This window comes from Lissotriton vulgaris, chromosome 12 (assembly GCF_964263255.1).
Source record: "Lissotriton vulgaris chromosome 12, aLisVul1.2, whole genome shotgun sequence".
Lineage (NCBI taxonomy): Eukaryota > Metazoa > Chordata > Amphibia > Caudata > Salamandridae > Lissotriton > Lissotriton vulgaris.
Genome location: NC_141700.1, coordinates 40,175,991 through 40,202,476, shown reverse-complemented (window position 1 = coordinate 40,202,476; position 26,486 = coordinate 40,175,991). Strand labels below are relative to the sequence as shown.

The following is a 26,486-nucleotide window of genomic DNA, read 5'->3' as shown; positions in this document are numbered from 1 at the left end:
GGAGACAGTAACACCTTGTCCCTGTTCCATCAATGGCTAAACTCCAGGACAGCTGACATAAAATTCAGCTTAACTCAGTCCATGAGTAAAGTTTCTTTTTTGGGCGTCAAGGTCTTTCTGACAGAAGGTAAATTAGCTACCACGCTGTTTACCAAACCCACTGACCGCAATAAATCTTTGATGTTTAACAGCAACCATCCCCGTAGCCTCAAGGAAAATCTCCCCTACGGGCAGTTTCTGCGGGTCCGCCGAAACTGCACGTACAATGAGGATTTCCACCTACACTCAGAGAAACTAATATCTAAGCTTTGCGATAGAGGCTACCATAAAAAGCTAGTAAAAAAGTGCAAAAAGCGAGCCCAGTGGACCCCTCGTGAAACCCTTCTAGAACGTAAAGAGAAACCCGACCTGAAACGACAGGTATGCGTGACAACTTTCTGCCCCAACGCCAATCAGCTTAAAAAAATCATTAAGCAAAATTGGCATCTAGTGAACAACTTGGATGACAGCCTTCAAGAGCTGCCCCTGTTCGCATTCAAAAAGGAAAATAACATCGCCAATCACATCGTACGTGCGGCCTTGCCAACATCTAAACCGCCCACACTGCGACAAATGATGGGAATGCCTCCGGTGACGGGACACCACAAATGTGGTAGTTGTCTGTGTTGTGAGTCCACATTGGAAGGCTCCCTTTTCCAACATAATGGAATATCGTGGAAACACAATTCATTCAGCAATTGTAAAAGCAAATATGTCGTATATGGCATAATATGTCCCTGTCTACTTTTGTATATAGGAAAAACCAGCCAAGAAGTGCGGCAACGCATTTTGCAACATAAATCAAGACTGAGACATAACACTGAGAACTCACCATTGGTGCAACATTGGACACAAATGCAGCATAAGATCAGCGACCTCAAATGGACGGTGATATCATGGATTGAAAAGGATCCCCGTGGGGGGGACATGAACTTACAACTGTCTAAAAGGGAGGCATATCTTATTGTTAAATTCGACACGACCACATCTGGTCTTAATGAACTGAGTGAAATTTTTAAACTGTGAGAACTTCATTATAACCATGGATATTTTTCTTGTTAAATCCGCAGTACCATTCCTACTGCGATCATCTCTGGTGTAGTAACCTTTTGATTACCCCACCAGGTGGGTCGTTGTAGATGTCGATGGCAGGTTCCGCAAAGTTCAGCTGCGTAATGTTCCGAAATCCAGCCCGGGCTTTTTTCATTCGCCGCTAAAGCGCGCCTCTCGACCCTATATAGGTCAGAGAGCAGTAACCTAGGATCTGCGACACGCATGCGCTAGAGATTAGTACCTTCTACAACGCCAGTTGACCGGCGGCTGCCGGCTAACTATACGAGTAAGTCCAAACTTCTCTTGCTCTCGATCCTTTGTCGTTTGTACTTTATATCTCTAAGACTCCGCTTGCTTCTTTGCAGGTCGGACTTAAATTAAGTTTTCACCAGCGTGTTAATCCAATGCTTGCCAGAAGCGATAATACAAGTACCAGGCGGTAAGCGCTTTTTCTTAGAGTAAGCTCCAGTCTATGGTAACTGATGTGCCAGTATTTATACCTCTTTCCATTTACTTCCCCAGGCATAGGCAAAATTAAACTTCGGACCTTTGACTATACCATACCTTGGTTACAGTTAGCGGTAAGCAGAATTAGGTGACGGCTACATTTTAGAAAGACTTAGTCGTTTGAATTCTTAACCAACTGATCTTGTTATCGCTTCTTTTCCTTTAGATTGCTAACTTTCTGCATCTGTAAGGAATTGATAAACTGCTCTATGGTTCATCCTCAGACCAGCTTAGGTAACAACGATTCAACAACTGTTTTATACTAAAACACGGCATTTAAGGTGCCCCTATAATCGTCGTTTTTTCTACTTTATAGAACGACTGTACAAACTATCGTACTCCGGTTTGAAGCTTGAAAACCAAGGCTATCTTGTGCCGATGGTAAGCTTGATTTTAAATGCAGACCAATTGCTGGGTTACAAATAGGAGCCGAATCTAAAAAGTGTCATTTTTCCAACAGAAAGATTCCGAGTTCTGCTCCGGTTTTTTCAGCTTGCATTTCAATTATCCTCAGTTCCTAGGACAAAGGCCTACAAAGCAAAGGACACCAGGCAAGTAGGCCCGTAGATTTTGCTTAAACCCCGCTTTTTACTACTCTCCAGGAGGTTTTTCTAAAACATATGCCTTTGCACTTATAGATATAAAGACAACCGTATTGTGCCCCCACGTTCCATTCTAAGTTGGATTCGTCTCCACCGGTAAGACAATAGAGATATGGAACTTCACTTTGCCAGGTTCACTGATGTACGGTCTCTTGATTACTTAAAAAACAACCTTTTCTGTTTGTAATTTTTGTATTTTTTCTTATCCCTTTTTTTCCTATTCAGATACTACATAAGGCCCTGAAGAGAATCCCAGGAAAGTCAGCGGGATTCAAAACGCGTAGGCCCCTGCCACACGGTGTCTGCGAGAGCGACAAGAGTTTATAGGTTTTCCTTAGTCGCTAGTACAATACCGAGCTCTACTATTAAAAAGTTTTGTTTGTAGACCATATTAGGATTGTACAGTATACACTGATTGTTATTTGTCAGTCATTTTTTCTGTAAATTGTGTCCGCAGACAGTGGCCTATCGCTTAGTTGATTTTGTAGTATATCTTAGTGTACAGATTTTATTGCTATTTGTGCCCCACACTTTCCCTGTCCCTGAGTGGTACGAATGTGTTTCGAATGTATGTGATATGCATGTAATATTGTATGATTGATCAACACCAAACACTTCCCCTAGTTTCATGTGTCCTTTTGTAAATATGTCCTTTTGTAAATGAAAAATTTGAGAAGTTCCGCCTTTTCTAAAAATTTGTTAAAATAAAAAACTATTAAATAGTTAATCCCGTTCTTGATTTTTTCGAGTTCTGTTTTGGTCATTAGTTATTTGAATATTATTCACATCAGCACTGGCACCTTCTTCTAACCATTGAGTCACACTCCTCCATAATCTGATTTTTCAAGTCAACCTATGGACAAATAAGTCAGTTTGCAGAATAAGAAATCACAGTGAGTCACAGACCTTCAAGCCTAAATAATTTTCATTAGGCAGGACTCAATTTGCGGTTCACTACAATTGGTAGCCAAGGATGGGGGACTGCAAGGGTCAGCACACCAACGTCTGTGTGATTTGCTTTTCAAACAAAGAGTACTCTGTTTTTTTTAGCAGCCTGGTTTCCTTAAAACTTGTACACCAGTTTGCAGCGGGGATGGAGTCCAAAGGGGACCCCTTTGCGACTAAGTTACCACCTAGACTTGGGAGTTTGTAACTTATCAATAGGTCCCAACCAGAATTCCTGACACAAACTTTTGACACATAGGATACAGAACTGCTATTTGGAAGGGGTACCCGCAGCACGGCCACTCCAAACAGCGATTCGTAAACCATTTCTAAACCCACTTTAGGACCTGTAAAAGTTTACCGATTCCAATAATAGGTTTAGTACACAGGAATAAACTTTTTAGGAGTTTCAAACCCACAAATTTAGTGAATCACAGGGTTTCAACTGCTAAAACGTTTTACAGACCTGGCCCCAAGTTCTCACTACTGAGATAATACAAAATATTAAAGTTTGCCATCTCTGGACTGCAAAAATAGTGGCCTCCTTTGTCCTCTCCTAAAAGGGGAAGGAATTATACAGCACAGGTGGAACAAAAGAAAGAGCAAGAAACACTATACTGCAAGTGTAGGTGTTTGTGTATTTGTGTAATATACACCAAATGCCCCCTCCTTAATGCATTCACTGACATAAACACTTATTCATTCACTCATTCACCGATGTACTGATGCTCATTTACCCAATTAATTATTCAGTCACTGATCCACAGCTGCTATCACTGGCTCACTCACTTTTATTTTTTACTTAATCATTCAATTGTTGACACAATGACTTAATCAGTCACTCTCTCAATGACAATTCAGTCAATCACATACTCAATCGTCCGCTGCCCACTCCGCATTTATCACCTCCTCCTTCACTGATTCTTTGCTTACTCAGGCCTTGTTCCAACACTCAACAACTCATTCCCTCACTTGCACCCTCACTCTCTCACTAACATACTAACACATTGGCACCCTCGGTCACTGACTCATACTCATCCCAAGACATGAACCTCAATATTGACTACGACTATGAAACATCGTCGTTCGACAGTACTGTCCGCAATATATCAGCTTTCACAATACCATCAAGGTAATTAGACGTGGAGTTAGAATAGTAAATTACACTCTCCCGTGTGTGAGTAAACTGACAGAACTTTGGGGTAGATGTATCAAGATTCCATTTTGCGATTTCTAAATAGCGATTTTTAGGGAATCGCTATTTAGAAATCGCAAAATGTAATGTATGTAGAAAATTGCTATTTTTTAGCGATTTCTTAGTCTTCCTTATTTGCGAATTCGCATTTTGCGAATTCGCAATTAAGGAATAATTTCCCATGCATTCCTATGGGCCAGGAGGCCCATAGGAATGATTGTGAAAATATTCTCAATTTGCGATTCGCAATTTGCTAATCGCAAATTGAGAATAATTTCAAGGGTGCAGGGGTGTCTAAAAGACACCCTGCTGCACCCCTGAAATCTACATGTGTGTGCATATGGTGCACATACATGCCCTATGGGCATGTATGTGGGTCACATGCCACCTTCACAAATGCCAAATAGAGCATTTTTAAAAGAATTTGCAAATTACCACCAACTACAAGTTGGTGGTAATTTGCGATTTCTTAACCCAAATTCGCAATTTCGAACACCTACATACATCGCATTTAAGGAATCGCAAAATTTGCGGTTTCTTAAATGCTTAAGCAAAATAAGGAATCGCAAAATTTTGCGATTCCTTACTTTGCGATTTTTTGATACATGTCAAAAAATGCTAATAAGCCTTTTGCGATTCGCAAAGGCCGGAAATCGCAAAAGGCTTGATACATCTGCCCCTTTGTCAGTATCTTGCACGCATGTTGTTGCAGGCGGACAGTTGAGTTATCCATGTGTTTGGTTCGTTGGCAAAGAACCAAGCTCAGGTTCTGAGGTCTTGCCATGCTGATCTTTAGGTAATGCCAACTATGTTGAATTTGAACACTTCCAAGGCCGATGTTCCGCCCGCTCCACACTGTAGAAAAACACTTCATGCACTACCAACTCACTCATTGGACAGGAACTCGAACCACGTCAGGTCCTGCTTGGACTCCACGCTCCCTTCCGACGAACAGTTTCGCTGCTTTGCTCTGTGAAGTAAAACAATATGAAACACAGACATGAGATCGCCAGGAAGAAACCTCTCGAACACCACAGAAGTAACCCATGCAAGCACCTGTAGAACAAATCTCACAGAGATATCCCCCCATGCCAGTCTTGCTTCACTGAAAGCTGTTTCCTTGAGTTCAAACCCTCTTTGATGGAGTTCTAGAGTCTCGGGGGGAGGGGTGTTGGCGCACCTGGCAGATGGTAGATAGTTATTTTTAAACCTGCCCACGAGTGCGCCATTGCAGGCGGCGATGCCATTTATAATACAATGTAAACAATTTGCCACTTAGAGATATTTGCTACTAGGAGATGTGGTGTAGTGATGAAGCTACTGACTGCAGAACATGAAATCCAGATCCCAAACACTGGCCAAAATGCAGCTGCCAGAAGCCTTCTTGGTCTCCGTAGAGCTTGCCCTGTGTCGGATGCCATTCGCCGACTCCACTGGTTGTCGGTGGCCAGGCGGATTGAGCTTAAGGCTCTCTGCTTGGCCTTCAAGATTTAGAAATATGCAACTCCAGGAATCTTGGCCAACCTGTTGCTGCCATATGTACCTACACGCCAACCCCGTTCCTTGGGGCAAAACCTGGAAGTGGTTCCCGGGTAAGGCGGGTAAGCCCTGGGGGACGCTCGTTCCGTACTATGGCGGCAAAACTCTGGAACTCGCTTCCTGTACAGATCTGTAGCTTGAGCAACTACCTAGCTTTCTGGAAGGCAGTTAATACACACCTCTTTCCCCTGCTGTAGATCTTTCTGCCTCACCCCGTTTGTTTCTCACTGCTGTCAGCGTCAGGATGCCTCTTTGCAGGGGCAGCTTTATAAAATGTTATAACATAACTCCATCTCACGGTGGAACAAACCTTTTATCAACTAATGTTGACGCGTTCACAGCAGACTAACCCCCAGCGTAAAACACTGTATACGACACCCAGAAAGCAACTCACCCGTGGTACTCTTTGAGTTCTTGCAGAACCTGCTGCACTATTAACCTGTAGGAGGAAGAAGACGGGACAGTGAGATACGGAGCCGCTTTACAAGGGGCCAAGAAACCAAGGACCCTATTCACAAAGGGTCTCTGCACTCCTGGCGGGGGGCTCGCACTCGTGACGGGGGGGCTCGCACTTGTAATGGTGGGCTCGCACTCGTGACGGGGGCTCGCACTCGTGACGGGGGCTCGCACTCGTGAGGGTGGGCTCGCAGAGAGAATCTGCAATGCGGAGGTCCCGCCACGAGTGCGAAAGCCGTTAATGAATTGGGCCCCTGGTGTGTTTTGTTGGCAATTCAACTTTAAGAAAGAGTGACATCACCATTAGTTATGTGAACACAGAAGCTGCATATTGAAGGGGTGATGAAATGGAAGAACATTCTCACCCCTTATTGCTAACCCTTCCCAATCAAGGCGCTATATTGCTGTCCAACCAGCCAACCCGATGCACCTCTTGCCAAAATAATATTTCTCTCTGCCTTACATTGTTTTTAGCTTTTCTCTGTGTTCTGTCCTTAGTCACAGTCCAGTGCAGATCCTTAGCTCCTCCCTATCGACTCAGCTTCGAGTATGTTCTTTCAGTTCCTGCTACCATTTTCCATTGCCTCATATCTTGTATTTCTGTTTTGCTTTTGCTTTCTATTTTGTTTCTTTCCTTTGCTCCTGTACATACCCACCCTTTCTCATTTTTGATCATTTTATCCCCAAGCTGATTGTGTTTCTCCTTTCGCAGTCTCTTGTTTTCCTTGCGGTCCTTATCTCTTGCTTGTTAAGTCTCTGGTGTCCTTCAGCTTCTTCTGACCTATTTGGTCTACAGTTTGCCCTGTTTTTCTCGTTATAGTTCCTAGGCTGCTTGTGTTCTTCTGCTGCTGTTTGTTCTCTGTTGTTTCCTTGATTCCATTCTTTTTCATGCTCGCTGCAATTCTTCAGTTCTTTCTATTTGTGTCAGCCTCTAGTCTTGCCCTTTTGTCTTTTTAGTCCCATGCTTGCATCCGTTTCTTTCGCCTTACGTGTGCTTGTTACTTGGAGCTGTTTTCTCTCTGCGGCTTACCGTCTACTCTTCTTGGGCTCTCAGTGATTGGTGAGGGTTCTATTGTATCCCCGCCTGTGAATAGCTGTGTTCCTTTCGTGCAGGCTCCTGGATTCCAGGCAGCAATCTCTGCACCATCCTTGTGTTACACGCAGCCTTAAGTGCCATGTTGCATGATGTTGTGTAGCATTAGGAATCTCCGCCATGCTTCTTGTTGTTATATTAAGTTATTAATTTTTTTATAACGCGCAGACAAAGGGAATCCCCGAGGAATTTCTTAAATCGTGCTAAGCCGGGACAGGATCGTATGTACAAGGGCACCTTGTTCCAGTGATGGGGGGGAAATATGTAATGGATCTGCTGGATCCCAGAGGCGTCTCCTGTGCATGTATGTATAATATTTGTTTGTGCCCCAGGGTTCAGATGCAGAAGCATTTCTGCTGCTCCCCCTCTGTGGAGTTTGCAGAAGGACTATCTTGAGCAATAACCATCACAGAGACATTGATTTTCTTAATTAGAATTGTAGTTTTGGGTCTTCTCTGTGTACAACCCAAGTGCTCAGCCAGTGTTTGTCGAGGTATTGGTTCATTTCTCTGTTTATAAGTTTAAGAGTTGTCTTGCCTTCTCTTCCTGCTCTGTTCATGTCTGATTTATTCTGGCTTAAATCATCACCTGCTCCTCAGTACTGGTGCACCCACTCCCTCCTCTGTAGATCATTATCACTGGGCATTATGGGGTATTCTCCCCAGCCCCACAGGGCTTGCCACCTCACTCATCTCAGGTAAGAGCATGGGTACATTTGATTTATCAGGTTCAAGTGATCGACCCTTGTACTTGTATCAACAGCCCGAGTACTAGAATGTTGTGTCCTAAATAGAGTTTGACAAAAATATTGTGTCCTAAATATTGTTTACAAAAATATAACACTTTTGAAGTTTAAAATACAAACTCTACACCCAATGCAGTGATATTTTTGTGAAGCATGCTTATAGTTAGGTCAGGCAATGTTTTTGTTATCGATATTATGACTTAGAACTGTAATCATGAGTTGTTAGAACAACTCAGAAAATCAATTGCATCCTAATTATCTGGTTTAGGAGTACTACACAGTGAATCTTAGTGTGCATAGCAACCAGCAGGTATGTACAAGTGATTATCTACTAGGTGCACTCATGCAGACTACCATCATTTTATTGTTTTGTGTTTTTCCACAGCAGCTGACTACTTCTAATGTTACAGTCAGAACTCAAATGGAAACCAGGCCTATTGGCTTTGACAAAACTTGTTTACTTGTGGCGCATTTTGTTCCTAATCCCTTCTGTAGGGAGCTGAAGCGTGATTACGTCTAACCTTAACCTGCTTGTTAATAAGAGAGATTCACCAAGGGTTTTCAGTTCTGTGAATCATCCAGTTAAGGTGGTTGTTTGTGCCCTTATGTGCTTACCGGTATACAACCGTTACAACGCAACTATTTCAATGGACTACTTTTACAACGCAACTACTACAACGCAGGATCCTTTACAATGAATGCCTTTACAACGCATGACATTACATAGCAGATGCTATTACAACGCATGCCATTACAACGTAAGTATAGGTAAGTATATCATTTTATTTAAACATTTATTTAATTCCCAAAAATTATTTAATTAATTTAATAAATATTAAAAATAAATTAATTTAAGTAATTTTAAAAAGTAAGTATGTGTATAGGAGTATATGTTTTGGGGTACTGAGGTATATGTTTTGGGGTGTTTGGGTATTTTAAGGGTTCAGATATAGTTTTGGGTTATGGGGTACAGGGGTAGTTTTAGGGTTTAGGGATAGGTATGGGTTTTGGGGTACAGGGGTATTTTTAGGGTTCAGGGCTAGGTTTGGGTTTTGGGGTGCAGGGGTATTTTTAGGGTTCAGGGCTAGGTTTGGGTTATGGGGTACAGGTAACTCTCCCTGGAGTTAGAATATTATTTTAAAACACCTACACTATTTTTACACTAACTGGAGTTAGAATATTATTTTAAAACACCTACACTATTTAAAAAAATATATATATATATATTTACAAATATATTAATAAAAAATGAATTTAATAATTAAAATTAAGTAAATATTTATTAATTACATTTATTTAAAAAAATAATATACTTACCTAGACTTACGTTGTAATGGCATGCGTTGCAATAGCATCTGCTATGTAATGTCATGCGTTGTAAAGGCATTCGTTGTAAAGGATCCTGCGTTGTAAAAATTGCGTTGTAATGGTGTGCGTTGTTAAAGTATGCGTTTTAACGTCATACATCCGTGCTTACCACTCAAGTCTTCCTAATCCCATATTTTAATTAATTTGTCTTTTCTCAGTTGCACCTTTTGTTTCTAGCATTTAGGAAATGTCACGATAAAATATCAGTTTGAGTCGTATTAGGAAAGTCTCCATGAGTAGTTCAGTTTTTCGCTTACACGTGATGTGGTTCTACGTCATCCGGCTCAGCCTTTTCCAGGGGTAGGGTCTCAGCGCCTGAAAAAAGCAAAAAAAAAATTTTTTTTTAGTTCAGTAAATTTTATTGAGATTTTACAAAAATGCAAATTTACTGCATTTTAAAAAACAAACCAAGTAGGGGTATTGATCAATAGTCATCAGAATAAACACCTACTCATATGGTGGCTCTATAACTGCAAAGCTAGGAATAAAAACAGGATCGCAGATGACACGCCTGGTATGAAATCAGCCAACTACCAAACTAGCCACTGCTGATTGATAAGTACATGTACTTAGATTTATGAAGTAAAATTAGAATGATGATGAGAACAACTGTAAATAGTTGCTCCGCCACCAAGCAAAAATAATCTTTAAAGACACTCTGGGTTTGATTACAAGTCAGGCGGTCCTCGGACCGCCAGACTCGTGGTGGAGTGGCGGTCCAGCCACCGCCACACTGGCGATCTGACCGCCCCATTACAAGTTGGGTGGTCCGACTGCCCTGGGACCGCCGCCAAGGAACAAGTCAGTGAACTGCTGTTCCCTGGAGGTTGCATGGCAGTCAGGCGGCTGCAATATACTTGGCAGGCCCGCCGCGGTCCCGATAAGCATTGTACAAGTTTCCTCTCCTCCAGGGTTTACATGAAGGTTCATCCTCCATGTAAACCCTGGAGCAAATGAAACAAAGGGGGCCCTATAAGGCCTCCTGTGCCTCCTGAACGTGTGGATGCACACAGGGGGCATAACTTGTGCCCCCTGTGTGCATGCACCACAGTTCTTGCAATGCATGGACTTTCTAGTTCTGCCATGCAGGAACCTTGTTAAGCATTCCCATAGTGGTGCCTTTTTCAAAGGCACCGCTGCCTTTGAATGAGGCACCGCCCTGGGAACACCACAGTGCCCACCAGGCTACTTAAAACTCGTAATCTGGTGGGCGGTCGGCGGTGACCTTCGGTGGAGAGGTGGTGCAGCAGTTTCCACCACCACGCCACAGCTCGGCCAAAAGTCGTAATCAGGCCCTCTGTGTTATTCATAAATAAGGCTCCTTGTTTTCTGTTTTTACTGATTTTTACAGATAAGTACAGACTGAAAGTCATCTACTTCCTGCTTGTATTTATTTTTAAATAGGGATATGTACAGAACAAAGGGCCACATGTATCAAACAGTTTTTGCTTTCGCCCGTTTCAAATGCAAAAAATGCTTTTCACTTGTAACAAATCCTATTTTGCGATTTGGTAACCTGTTACCAAATCACAAAATAGGTTGGCAATTCGGTATTTGGAAGGGGCGTGTTTAGGGCGACCCTTCCAAATACCGAATCGTAACAGTATGTATAAATGTTTTGGAAGAGGTGTGGCACAGCGGCCAGGGTGCCTGACTACGGACTACACGGTTCACAATTCGATTCCCGGCTCCAGCGGCAGATTAGCCCAGCACCATGTGACTCTGAGCAATAGCTCGCTTAATCTTCCCGACGGTCCTCAGCGCCGGGACACCTCCGTTGGAGGTAGCTGTGCACTTTACAAATGCTGGCATTTACATTTTGTGACCGTGAATGCAGTCGCGAAACATTCACAATTTACCACCAACTTCAAGTTGGAGGTAACACATACGCAAAACCTTTTTTTAAGAGTAGGCAGTGGTCCCACGGACCACTCACTGCCTGCTCTTAAAAAAATGAAAGGTAAGCTTTCAATTTTTAATTGTGTAAAGCATCCCGTTTTCCTTTAATTGATTTTAGCGATTATTAATATTAATGAGGTAGATCGATTTGTGACCCCCTAGGGATCGCTAAATGAAACTCTTGGAGTTTTATACATTTGTAATAGTGATTACCTACTTGCGATTCCCTGAAAATCGCAATTAGGTATCCGCTATTACAAATGTTGATACATGTGGCCAATAGGTTTTCTTTCGGACGATTCTCACTACTGTCAATCATGAGTGTCAATAGCTATGCAAATTGAAGGTAGGGGAGTTAAAACAAAAAAGGATAATGAAGCTTAAATAATTGCACCAGTATGACTGCTTACGCTGTTCTACAGTGCAAATGGTTTCAAATGACTGTATTGTACTGTAAATGACTATAATTCATTGGTCCTGCAAACATGAGTAAACATTTGTTGGTTAAATAAATGTGGAAATATACAATTTGTAGTTTCATTTTTTACACTAAACACAAAATACATATATGGATAAAAATAGGTAATATAAGCAAAAAATTAAAATGCATAAAAACAGATAAAATGAGCAAGCAAATATGAATAAATACAGACAAAATGAGCCAAAAATAAATATGGATAAATACAGATAAAATGAGCAAAAAATAAATATGCATAAATACAGATAAAATGAGCAGAAAATAAATATGGATGAACATAGACAAAAAATATCCTGAAACTGTGAGCCCTATTCCTAAAACAAGAGTGCTAGAGAAAATACAAGGTCAAACCACTTCCCAGCAACAATGCGAATAATGAACAGCGCTGAGTACATGCAATTGTTCAGCCTACAGACCAGTGATTGATCATAAACCGTCCTGCAAGAAGGCACGACAACAGCAACAGTCCAGGAACATAAACATCAGCTTATAGCATATACAAAGGATCAAGGACATATAAACAAGAGCATAGGAAAGACATAAAACAGCAACGCACAGAAAGCAATGGAGCAACATAGACAACCGTGCGGGTGACACAAATCATCTCTATACACAGGAGAAACAGCAGTTCAGGAACACAGGAAACAGCTGATCTAGAATGTACTCACATTCATTTTTGTATTTATATTTTTATTTCTGCCCACACTCTATTGGAACTGCTGTACATAGGGTGTACTCCAGGTGATACGTAGACCTGTATAGATGGAGGCGAGGCTGAGTGGGAGGTGAGAGAGTATCAGGTCATATTTGACACTAAGGAAACTGAACAGATGAAGGACTCTACCACTTAGGCACACAGAGAATAACCCTAGACACTGGCACTGGAGAGGCAATGAAGTCTACAGTGGAATTGCCCATACAGGACAGGACTGGAAGTGGAATATGTGATCGAGCCTTGAATAAGTCTAAGCTGGGCGAAACACGTGTCGGCTGCTGCTGTTTTTTCTAAAAACCTTTCATTATAGAGAAAAACAAAGGAAGACAATGAAAGATATATAAATCCAAATATTTCTCTTGATCTATGTGCAGTGGTGTGCATCTTGATTGTTGTAATTTAAAAGTTTTGGTTACACCTGAAGGCAACGGGGAGCTTAAAGATTAGAAACCACGATTATCTTGAGCGTGTACAATTAACATTGGATGGGCACATAGGGAAGTGTGTACATTTTTAGGTCTCACCTGGCATTAGCAGCGTGCATGCGCTGCCCTCGCCATGCAAGGGCTTCTTGAAATCAATACATTCCAGAAGTCGTGTGTCCGCTCCGCCTGCAATTTTCATTGGCGTGCGTCGGTTTTCGTCACTAATATTAAAAATACTTTGATGATTGCACCGAAGGGCTTTTAGTCCCTTCTTGTTGCCACCCTGTCCTCTTTAGAAGATGTCCACCGGGATTGGATCTTTTACTTGCGGCAGGGAGACAGTGTCTCTTAATTAGCCGCTAAGCACTTGTTTGTGGTATTACTGCGTTTATCTTTAACAATGGCTGACACACCTTTCATTTCTCTTGCGTGGCTTGTTTCTTTGTTTCATTGCCATTCAGCTCAGATTACGAGCTAAATACTTTCACTTTCCCGCTTACAGAAGCTTCCCCAGCTGTCCACTGGTGAAACACTCCTCCGGACACCGGGCTTCATTTTTTTTCAAGGCTCATGTTTTGTTTGCTTAATTTCATCATTTTTTGATGTATGTCTGATCCGTGTTTCTCATGTCTGCTGTCTCATGCATTTAATCACAGTGTTTCACACATCTCTTTATCTGTGTGTCTATTCTGACTTCTGTTTATATCTGCAGTCTGTCTCATGTACGATCTATCCTTTTGTCCACTTTTACTCCCCTCTACCACTGGTTCTGTGCCACGCTCTGTCCTTTTCTCCACTGTCACTCCCCTCTGCCACTGGTTCCCCATCACACCATGTCCTTTTCTTCGGACTGCGCTACTCGTCTCTTCAGCTCCCCGCCCCCTTCATTCAGCCTGCCTTGCAGTGTCCAGCCTGGGTGGATGACCCCTAGCTCCCCCCATCGTGTGAACTAGAACCGAAGTCAAGAAGCACGCTTTGTCTTCCATCGAAACAGTGGGGTATCTTTAGGGTGGGGTCAGGGGAGTCTATAAAACAAAAACGCACAGAAACGCCCTCCCCAACAGCCTCCCCCCCTCCACACACACACTACCCTATTCTCGGACACTTCAAGCTCCCAGCTCTGGGGAGCTGCCCCCTGTAGCGCTTCCTGTGCTCTTCCTACACCCCTACCCCGCACCAGCCCAGCACTCCACACACGCCGTCTCTCCGTCCATCCCTGGAAGACAATGGGCTGATTCCGCAAAAGGACTCAGGTGAGCAGTGGGAGGTGAATGTGAGAAGTCTGGAGGGCAGAGAGGAGGTAAACGGAGAGAGAGGGAGTAAAGCGAGAGTAAGAGAGGAGGACAGTCATCACTGTGGTGCGTTGTAACTAGTTCTACCCACGTGTGATTGTAGAGTGTATGTGTAGAGTACCTTTGTTGTCAGTCTTCGCTACATTGTAGCCATCAACGAAAAAGAACCTGCACTTCCATCGGCCGGGGGGGGGGGTGCGAAGGTTAGGCAGCAAAGGCGCACAGGAGGTGGCCGTCCAGTAGTAGCAGTAAGGGTAAGAGTACAGTACTGGGGACAGCGGATGAGAGTGCATTGTGGGGCACAGCAGGTGATAGTTCAGTGTTGCGCACAGCGGGTGATATTTCAATGTGGCGCACAGAGGGTAAGAGTGCGGTATTGGGCACAATGAGCGAGAGTGCAGTGTAGGGCACAGCGGGTGAGAGTGCAGTGTGGGGCACAGTGGGAAATAGTTCCGTGTGGAGCACGGGGTGATAGTTTAGTGTGTGCCACATCGAGTGATAATTCAGTGTGGGGCACATTGGGTGAGAGTTCAGTGTGGAGCACAGCGGGTGAGAGTGCGGTATTGGGAACAGCGGGTGAGAGTGCAGTGTGTTGCACAGTGGGTGAGAGGGAAGTGTGGGGGCACAGTGGGTGAGATTGTTGTATTGGGCACAGCGGAAGAGAGCGCAGTGTTGGGCACAGCGGATGAGAGTGCGGTATTGGCCACAGCGAGTGAGAGTGCAGTGTGTTGCACAGTGGGTGAGAGGGAAGTGTGGGGGCACAGTGGGTGAGATTGTTGTATTGGGCACAGCGGAAGAGAGCGCAGTGTTGGGCACAGCGGGTGAGAGTGCAGTGTGGGGCACCTTGGGAAATAGTTCAGTATTGGGCACAGCGGGTGAGAGTGCGGTATTGGCCACAGCGGATGAGAGCGCAGTGTTGGGCACAGCGGGTGAGAGTGCGGTATTGACCACAGCGGATAAGAGTGCAGTGTTGGGCACAGCGGGTGAGAGTGCGGTATTGACCACAGCGGATGAGAGTGCAGTGTTGGGCACAGCGGGTGAGAGTGCGGTATTGGGCACAGCGGAAGAGAGCGCAGTGTCGGGCACAGCGGGTGAGAGTGCGGTATTGGCCACAGCGGATGAGAGTGCAGTGTTGGGCACAGCGGGTGAGAGTGCGGTATTGGCCACAGCGGATGAGAGTGCAGTGTTGGGCACAGCGGGTGAGAGTGCGGTATTGGCCACAGCGGATGAGAGTGCAGTGTTGGGCACAGCGGGTGAGAGTGCGGTATTGGGCACAGCGGAAGAGAGCGCAGTGTCGGGCACAGCGGGTGAGAGTGCGGTATTGGCCACAGCGGATGAGAGTGCAGTGTTGGGCACAGCGGGTGAGAGTGCGGTATTGGCCACAGCGGATGAGAGTGCAGTGTTGGGCACAGCGGGTGAGAGTGCGGTATTGGCCACAGCGGATGAGAGTGCAGTGTTGGGCACAGCGGGTGAGAGTGCGGTATTGGCCACAGCGGATGAGAGTGCAGTGTTGGGCACAGCGGGTGAGAGTGCGGTATTGGCCACAGCGGATGAGAGTGCAGTGTTGGGCACAGCGGGTGAGAGTGCGGTATTGGCCACAGCGGATGAGAGTGCAGTGTTGGGCACAGCGGGTGAGAGTGCGGTATTGGCCACAGCGGATGAGAGTGCAGTGTTGGGCACAGCGGGTGAGAGTGCGGTATTGGCCACAGCGGATGAGAGTGCAGTGTTGGGCACAGCGGGTGAGAGTGCGGTATTGGCCACAGCGGATGAGAGTGCAGTGTTGGGCACAGCGGGTGAGAGTGCGGTATTGGCCACAGCGGATGAGAGTGCAGTGTTGGGCACAGCGGGTGAGAGTGCGGTATTGGCCACAGCGGATGAGAGTGCAGTGTTGGGCACAGCGGGTGAGAGTGCGGTATTGGCCACAGCGGATGAGAGTGCAGTGTTGGGCACAGCGGGTGAGAGTGCGGTATTGGCCACAGCGGATGAGAGTGCAGTGTTGGGCACAGCGGGTGAGAGTGCGGTATTGGCCACAGCGGATGAGAGTGCAGTGTTGGGCACAGCGGGTGAGAGTGCGGTATTGGCCACAGCGGATGAGAGTGCAGTGTTGGGCACAGCGGGTGAGAGTGCGGTATTGGCCACAGCGGATGAGAGTGCAGTGTGGGGCACAGCGGGTGATTGCTGTCTTTTTAAAATACCTCATCTACTCAAACTGCATTATTTCGCGGACGTATAGGTGCAAGCATGTTTCATTGATCTTCGTGTATGCAAATTGATGGTGACTCTCTGTGAGGGGCATATTAATACCATGGATAATGTGCTGCATAGCTAAATACTTATAGGGTCCCAAAGACGAGACCTATTGGCTACGGCAGTGCTTGTTATCCACTGTTGCCTATCTGTGCGATTCATTAATGGAACAAAACATTCCTTTATACTGCAGTTTATACATGGATATTGGACCACGCCTACTGTAAGATCATGCAACAGCAATTTTGGTGGCAGAGGCATAAACCCTACAGGTGAAAAGCAGTTACTACTGAAGGTTTTTGAGGGATTTTAGTGTGTGGTGTTGCAAGAGAGCTGCATAGAGGGTGTTCTATTAGCAGGGCATTGTCTATCTATTGAAGCAAAAGTGTTTTAAGCCAGGTGAAGCTTGGTATCACACAAGGCGGGAGCAGGTGCGGTGGGAGTCTGTGCAAGATTGGGTGGAGGAATAAGGGCATGATTCTTGTCCATTAAGACCCGCCTGTTCTGCAGGTCATTGGGAAGAGGAATGTGGTATTTCATAAGGGAGTGGGCGGCAAAGGATTTGAAAGGCGACAGAGTGGAAGACCGTGAAGGAGTCTATTGCAACTGTCTATTTATCTAATGGCAAGGAATTTGGTGTTGGGTTTAGTTGAGTTGAGTGGAAGGTGAGGTGGGGTTGACTTTTGCAGATGTTGGAAGCTGGACCTAACTACAGCGATTTTGTAAGAATAGAGTCTCATCAAAGTGTCCTCCGAAATAAAAGGCATAGTTGCATAGCAACAGGGGGGAATTGTTCAACAAAAGAAGGCTCAGTATTTTTTACTTTGACCATCAGGCAGGGTTGTATGTTCTTACAACACATTCCGTTGCAACGCATGCCTTTACCACGCATGCGTTACAACTGAATGGTATTTCAACGCATAACCTTTTCCTCGAATTCTTCCGTGGTGACGTCGTATGCCGTAAAGAGGAAGCGGAAGTTTCTTTCCGTTTCCTCTTAAACAAAGCCGGTTGCCTGCACATCCCGACGTGACTTCAGGTGAGTTGTTTTTTTGGGGGAGGGAGACCCCCCCAAGCTTTTTTAAAATTTTAACCTTTACCACATATGCCTTTACTACATACCTCGTAGTAAAGGTATGCATGGTAAAGGCTTTCCTGGTAACCACGCATGCGTTGTAATGCATGCGTGGTTAAGGTATTTGTGGAAACGGCCGCGTTGTAGTGGCCGTTTCCCCTCAGGCAGAAAAGGCCTACAACAGCGAGTTCGCCACTCAAGCTTGGTGAGAGTTGGTCAAGCTTTAGCAAAGAGATGAAGGCGGACTAAAATCAGTGGAAAGGGGAAAGTGGTAGGCACAGAACAGAATGAAAGTGCCAAAAAAGGTGACACGGAGGATGGAGAATAGCGCCAGAGAGTAGATGTATGGAGGGAGGTGCCACCCAAAAGATTGGCGGCAAAAACACAGGATTAAGTGTTTCCTCGAAAAAGTGTTTTTGGTCATATTTCTTATGGGAATTTAGGCTCAAGATAGCGATGATAGAGGATAGGCGGCTCTGTGGATACTCAGTATGTGGTACATTACTTAAGGCCTTATTTACAGTTCCACAGATACCAAAGAAACTGAGAGCCCATCTGCTCTATTTAGAGTCAGGCAGGCCCTCAAGTTTCCGATGGCAGTGCCCCAGCTGGCTTTGCAAGCGGAAATCCTACACGACAGCCCAGAAGCGTTGAGGCCATGCAAATTGTCTGCCCCCTTTACAGCGGATGTGTGAGGTATTTATTTCTGTTCAGTACCGCAGGGAAAGCCTACTGGTCCAGAACAGAAAGGAATACAAATGGCCCCATACTCTGGAAGAAAACTCTCGGATGTCAGTGTCACTAGTACTCAGTTCTTCAAAAGCAAAGTCCAGTTTTGAAAGTTTGTTTTCGTAAAACCAAAAGGCTTGCTCAATGGCGGCATGAAATGGGAAACAGCCATTACAACGCAACTAAAACAACGCACTACCATTACAACAAAACTTTTACAACGCAGGATCCATTACAACGCATGCCATTACAACGCAGCTGCTATTACAACGCATGCCATTACAACGCATACCATTACAACGCAGCTGCTATTACAATGCATGCCATTACAACGTAAGTATGGGTAAGTATTTAATTACATTTTAACCCCTACACCATCCAACACTTACCCTACTATTACGCCCCCCTGGAGTTAGAATAGTAATTTTAACCCCTACACTATCCAACACTTACCCTTCTATTACACCCACCTGGAGTTAGAATAGTAATTTTAACCCCTACACTAACCAACACTTACACTACTATTCCATTCCCATGAATTAAAAAAAATAACACTTACCAATACTTATGTTGTAATGGCATGCGTTGTAATAGCAGCGGCGTTGTATTGGAATGCGTTGTAATGGTATGCGTTATAATGGATCCTGCGTTGTAAAAGTTTTGTTGTAATGGTATGCGTTGTGAATTTATGCGTTGTAACGTCATACATCCCATGAAATATGGTGTGCCTTCAGAGAAGGCATGGAGCTCTCCACATAGTTGATGGAAGGCACTTAATATGGTGGGGTCTAAATTGGCCAGGGAGGCATAGGTAATCGTCTCTGCCACCATGCCAAAATATTTTTGCAAGAGATGGGTGTTACAGATACTACTCAGATCTTGTAGGAGCTAAAGGCTCAGTTAAATTTTTCTAAGCACCGTACCGAACAAGCAAAATAGATTTTTATTTCATATTCATACACAGAACAGTCGGTCATTGTGACCACCAACCAGGGGGTTGGAATACATTTTTTGGCTTAGGATTCGCTTGACTTGTTCTTTTTCGTGGAAGCGAGCCCTGGCACGCGACTCCCGTAGCAGCGCGTTCCAGTTCCTTGGATTGACCTTCACTAACTCTCTGCACGTCAAAGAGTTAGGTTGAAGGAACTCGCTGTCTCTTCCAGATTTTTTACCTTCTTTGATGTCCTGTCAATGTTCCACTGATTTTTTTATTTATAACATTTTATATATCGCGAACATGACCCTTGTGGGTATCAGAGAGCATTACAATATTCAAGGCAACATGATGTAGAAAAACAACACCAAAAAATGGGGCTGGGAGCAACATCTGTCCACACTGTGGGACACTTGAGTTGAGACCTAAGACTTGTTGAGGTGTAGGGGAGCTGGACTACTGAGGTGCTTTAACTGGAGATTTGTAGAGTCCAGCACTGGACACCCCCGCTAGCACAGAAGAGGACCATATGAAGTCTATATTCACTGCTAAAAACTTCAACTTATGTTAATGTCTAAAGGAAGTTCTTCTTAAACCCCACAGATGTTTGTTTCTGCCCCACACTCTAGCAATACCCGTTGCCCTTCATCTGCCATCCACCTTATGGTTATCGAACGATACGGAGGGATCTTTCCCGTCTTCCTGATCTCCACAGATAAGAACCTCTGTGTATGTGGGGCTGGGTGTGACAGAGCTCAAAGTGTGTGATATCATGGAGGCTGTTTAAATATCTTTAAAAGAGTAAAAAACATGAAATAAATGCATCAAAGAGCTTCCCCTTTTAGGACGTGATTCACAAAGGGTCCCCGCACTCAGGGCAGATTCTCCGTATTGAGAATTCCAATTGCGGAGAATCCGCCCCAATTGCGGGGACTCCCCCATGACTGCAGAGCCTCGGCTGAGTGTGCGGAGGCCCTTTGTCATTAAGGCCCTCAGTTTCCTTCAAAGAGATCTGAAAGTAAGTGAATCAGGACAGAGGAGACTAGATTAGAATAGGTCCAGAGTGAAGTTTATGCCTTCAGTGTTTACTTCAGAATCTGTTCCACCTCACCTGGTATTTTTATGCCAAGGTATGCACGTTGTTTTGTCTCCTGTTGCAAAGACCATGTGTCATACTTTTTATGCAGCCGTTTTGATAGAAGCATCAAGTAAATTGATTTTGTAACCCAAGAAGTAGCCAAAACTATTCACCAGATTAAGCAATTCTGAGATGGAATTCTACAGGGAAGATAATGTTACAAACATATCTTCTGCAAATATCAAATGCTACTATTTGTCTGGAACCATCTTGACTCCAAGTGTGCTTCACTGATCTGGACGGTGATGGCTACAGGCTCTGAGGATAAGTTAAGCAATCAGGGGGACAGGGGGCATTGTCCAGGGAGAGTGCTTTGGAATCAACTTCTCTAGCCCTGTTACCACTCTCCACCCTCCCACACCTCAAAGGAGCCTTGGAAACACAGGTGTTCTCATGACAAATCAAACCATCTCCACGTCATCGGCAGAAGTACAACCACATGTAACATTTAATAAGAGTGCGCTGGGCACACCACACGCATAATAAGTAAACACGTATTGGCAGTGAGTATGGACACCAGTGATGATGCAGCTTCCTTTGCAGAACATCTGTTATAAAAATACTAAACTGAAATACATTAGTAAAATGTCACTAACCTTCTGTCACAGGGCAGGAAGAGCCCAAGGTATGAGACAGTCTCTGGGTGCAAATCTTATCCAGGGTGGCAGGGACCGACTTCGACCTCAGTCGTTTTCCAGTGTCATAATCCTAAAAATAAGAAAACCCACAGAGTCAGAAGACAGATGGAAATTGTTTGAGAATTCAGTTAAAGAGAAATTGCAGTCTGCCAGTGCCGTATCCAAAGTACACATATTTAGACCAATTAAGCTACATTTTATGGGTAATTTTATAAATGTCTTAGCTATGTCCAATTAATGTAGATACATAGCTAATTCTCAATGGTTAATGCCATGGAGTTTCCTGACCAATCCGATAGTCACTTTTAAGAAAGATGCTTGACCGGTGTAGGAATCTCAATTGTAAAGAACATGAGCATAAGGTCCTGACTTCTAGACCAGAAATTACCAGCATTGTGATCAGGTTCAGTCAAGTGTATCAAAATAACCAACTTGAGCAGCTTCCTCTGCACCTACCGCTTGAAACAATCAATGTCATTGGCCAAGTCTAACGGATTAAGCAAAGAACCAAATCATTGGCTACCAGAGTGTGACAATATTTACCGATCACCACACCAACTCAACACCCTGCAAGACATCAAAAAATGGATACCGTCCACTTCCAAACATTGAACACTGACAAAATAAAACATGGGCCCACCCTCCAAACAGATCTACACCCTTAGCTGGAGCTTCTTTACTAGGAAAAACTTGAAAGCCAGCATCCATTGCATTCCTCACGAACCGCAACCTTGAGAAGCTTGACAAAGATGCCCAGCCACAGCACTGTTGAGAAGATTGACAAAGATGCATCGTCATAGCAACCTTGAGAAGTTGTCAAAGATGCATCGCCACAACAATCTTGAGAAGCTTGACAAAGATGCATTGCAACAGCAACTTTAAGAAGCATGCCAAAGATGCATCGTCATAGCAACCTTGAGAAGTTGATAAAGATGCATCATCATAGCAACTTTGAGAAGCTTGACAAAGATGCATTGTCATAGCAACCGTGAGAAGTTGATAAAGATGCATCGTCATAGCAACTTTGAGAAGCTTGACAAAGATGCATTGCCACAGCAATCTTGAGAAGTTTGACAAAGATACATAACCACAGCAACCTTGAGAAGCTTGACAAAGATGCATCACAACAGCAACTTTGAGAAGCTTGACAAAGATGCATCGCCACAGCAACCTTGAGAAGCTTGACAAAGATGCATCGCCACAGCAACTTCGAGAAGCTTAACAAAGATGCATTGCCACAGCAACCTTGAGAAGCTTTACAAAGATGTATCGCCACAGCAACCTTGACAAAGATGCATCCTCACAGCAACTTCGAAAAGCTTGAATAAGATGCATTGCCACAGCACCCTTGAGAAGCTTTACAAAGATGCATTGCCACAGCAACCTTGAGAAGCTTGACAAATAGGTATCGCCACAGCAACCTTCAGAAGCTTGACAAAGATGTATCACCATTACAACCTTGAGAATCTTGGAAAGATGCATCACCACAGCAACCTTGAGAAGCTTGACAAAGATGCATCGCCACAGCAACCTTCAGAAGCTTGACAAAGATGTATCACCATTACAACCTTGAGAATCTTGGAAAGATGCATCACCACAGCAACCTTGAGAAGCTTGACAAAGATGCATCGCCACAGCAACCTCGAGAAGCTAGACAAAGATGCATCACCACCAAGGGTGTAGCGAACGTTGTGGGGGGCCCTCTGCAAAGTACATGAAGGGGGCACCTCTCCCTGGCCCAACAATCGCCACAGCAACCTCGAGAAGCTTGACAAACATGCATCACCACCAAGGGTGTAGCGAACATTGTGGGGGGCCCTCTGCAAAGTACATGAAGGGGGCCCCTCTCCCTGGCCCAACACCTAGCACTTTTGCTTAAGGGGAGCCAGGAGATTGGGGTCCCTCGCATCGCATCGGCTGCAGGGGCTTATGTTACACCAGTGAACACCGCAACACCCTGAAAATCTTGACAAAGATGCATGGCCACAGCAACCTTGAGAAGCTTTACAAATGTGCATCGTCACAGCAACCTCTAGAAGCTTGACAAAGATGCATCGCCACAGCAACCTCGAGAAGCTTGACAAAGATGCACTGCCACAGCAACCTTGAGAAGCTTGACAAAGATGCATCGCCACAGCAACCTCGAGAAGCTTGACAAAGATGCACTGCCACAGCAACCTTGAGAAGCTTGACAAAGATGCATCGCCACAGCAACCTCGAGAAGCTTGACAAAGATGCACTGCATCAGCAACCTCAAGAAGCTTGACAAAGATACATAACCAGAGCAACCTTGAGAAGCTTGACAAAGATGCATCACCACAGCAACCTTGAGAAGCTTGACAAAGATACATAACCAGAGCAACCTCGAGAAGCTTGACAAAGATGCATTGTGACAGCAACCTTGAGAAGCTTGACAAAGATGCATTGTGACAGCAACCTTGAGAAGCTTGACAAGGATGCATTGCCACAGCAACCTTGAGAAGCTTGACAAAGATGTATCGCCACAGCAACCTTCAGAAGCTTGACAAAGATGTATCACCATTATAACCTTGAGAATCTTGGAAAGATGCATCACCACAGCAACCTTGAGAAGCTTGACAAAGATGTATTGCCACAGCAACCTTCAGAAGCTTGACAAAGATGTATCACCATTATAACCTTGAGAATCTTGGAAAGATGCATCACCACAGCAACCTCAAGAAGCTTGACAAAGATGTATCGCCACAGCAACCTTGACAAAGATGCATCCTCACAGCAACTTTGAAAAGCTTGAATAAGATGCATCGCCACAGCAACCTTGAGGAGCTTGACAAAGATACATCGCCACAGCAACCTCGAGAAGCTTGACAAACATGCATCCCCACCAGGGGTGTAGAGAAAGTTGTGGGGGGCCCTCTGCAAAGTACATGAAGGGGGCCCCTCTCCCTGGCCCAACACCTAGCACTTTCGCTTAAGGGGAGCCAGGAGCTTGGGGTCCCCCGCATGGCATCGGCTGCAGGGGCTTATGTTACACCAGTGAACACCGCAACACCCTGAAAATCTTGACAAAGATGCATGGCCACAGCAACCTTGAGAAGCTTGACAAATGAGCATCGTCACAGCAACCTCGAGAAGCTTCACAAAGATGCATGGCCAAAGCAACCTCGAGAAGCTTGACAAAGATGCACTGCCACAGCAACCTCGAGAAGCTTGACAAAGATGCATCGCCACAGCAACCTCGAGAAGCTTGACAAAGATGCACTGCCACAGCAACCTTGAGAAGCTTGACAAAGATACATAACCAGACCAACCTTGAGAAGCTTTACAAAGATGCATTGCCACAGCAACCTCGAGAAGCTTGACAAAGATGCATCGCCACAGCAACCTTGAGAAGCTTGACAAAGATGCATCGCCATAGCAACCTCGAGAAGCTTGACAAAGATGCACTGCCACAGCAACCTTGAGAAGCTTGACAAAGATGCATCGCCACAGCAACCTTGAGAAGCTTGACAAAGATGCATCGCCACAGCAACCTTGAGAAGCTTGACAAAGATGCATCGCCACAGCAACCTCAAGAAGCTTGACAAAGATGCATCACCACAGCAACTTCGAGAAGCTTTACAAAGATGCATCACCATTGCAACCTTGAGAAGCTTGACAAAGATGCATCACCACAGCAACCTTGAGAAGCTTGACAAAGATGCATCGCCACAGCAACCTTGAGAAGCTTGACAAAGATGCATCGCCACAGCAACCTTGAGAAGCTTGACAAAGATGCATCGCCACAGCAACCTCAAGAAGCTTGACAAAGATGCATCACCACAGCAACTTCGAGAAGCTTTACAAAGATGCATCACCATTGCAACCTTGAGAAGCTTGACAAAGATGCATCACCACAGCAACCTTGAGAAGCTTGACAAAGATGCATCGCCACAGCAACCTCAAGAAGCTTGACAAAGATGCATCACCACAGCAACTTCGAGAAGCTTTACAAAGATGCATCACCATTGCAACCTTGAGAAGCTTGACAAAGATGTATCACCACAGCAACCTTGAGAAGCTTGACAAAGATGCATCACCACAGCAACCTTGAGAAGCTTGACAAAGATGTATCGCCACAGCAACCTCGAGAAGCTTGACAAAGATGCATCGCCACAGCAACTTCGAGAAGCTTTACAAAGATGCATCACCATTGCAACCTTGAGAAGCGTGACAGAGATGCATCGCCACAGCAACCTCGAGAAGCTTGACAAAGATGCACTGCCACAGAAACCTTGAGTAGCTTGACAAAGATGCATCACCACAGCAACCTTGAGTAGCTTGACAAAGATGCATCACCACAGCAACCTCGAGAAGCTTGACAAAGATGCATCACCATTGCAACCTTGAGAAGCTTGACAAAGATGCATCACCACAGCAACCTAGAGAAGCTTTACAAAGATGCATTGCCACAGCAACCTTGAGAAGCTTGACAAAGGTGCATCGCCACAGCAACCTCGAGAAGCTTGACAAAGATGCATCGCCACAGCAACTTCGAGAAGCTTTACAAAGATGCATCACCATTGCAACCTTGAGAAGCTTGACAAAGATGCATTGCCACAGTAACCTCGAGAAGCTTGACGAAGATGCACTGCCACAGCAACCTTGAGAAGCTTGACAAAGATACATAACCAGAGCAACTTTGAGAAGCTTGACAAAGATGTATCACCACAGCAACCTTGAGAAGCTTTACAAAGATGCATCACCACAGCAACCTTGAGAAGCTTTACAAAGATGCATCACCACAGCAACCTTGAGAAGCTTGACAAAGATGCATCGCCACAGCAACCTCGAGAAGCTTGACAAAGATGCATTGCCACAGCAACCTCGAGAAGCTTTACAAAGATGCATCACCACAGCTCCCTTGAGAAGCTTGACAAAGATGCATTGCCACAGCAACCTCGAGAAGCTTTACAAAGATGCATCACCACAGCAACCTTGACAAAGATGCATCCTCACAGCAACTTCGATAAACTTGAATAAGATGCATTGCCACAGCACCCTTGAGAAGCTTTACAAAGATGCATCGCCACAGCAACTTTGAGAAGCTTGACAAAGATGCATTGCCACAGCAACCTCGAGAAGCTTGACAAACATGCATCACCACCAGGGGTGTAGTGAACGTTGTTACTGGCCCCTCTGCAAAGTACATGAAGGGGGCCCCTCTCCCTGGCCCAACACCTAGCACTTTTGCTTAAGGGGAGCCAGGAGCTTGGGGTCCCCCGCATCGTATCGGCTGCAGGGGCTTATGTTACACCAGTGAACACTGCAACACCCTGAGAATCCTGACAAAGATGCATGGCCACAGCAACCTCGAGAAGCTTGACAAAGATGCACTGCCACAGCAACCTCGAGA

At 44.9% G+C, this 26,486-nt stretch overlaps 1 protein-coding gene across 2 annotated transcripts in view; it reads right to left on the bottom strand.

Annotated features, from left to right (window-relative positions):
* ARHGEF18 (Rho/Rac guanine nucleotide exchange factor 18) overlaps positions 1-26,486 on the bottom strand; it is a 290,711-nt gene that overhangs the window by 202,849 nt on the left and 61,376 nt on the right. For both annotated transcript variants that reach the window (XM_086946962.1, XM_086946969.1), the window contains 4 exons: positions 21,071-21,182; positions 9,800-9,857; positions 6,275-6,319; positions 5,231-5,311 (listed from right to left, as the gene is read on the bottom strand). In XM_086946962.1, coding sequence (XP_086803088.1) covers positions 5,231-5,311; positions 6,275-6,319; positions 9,800-9,857; positions 21,071-21,182 — 296 coding nt within the window. The remainder of the gene's footprint in view (positions 1-5,230; positions 5,312-6,274; positions 6,320-9,799; positions 9,858-21,070; positions 21,183-26,486) is intronic.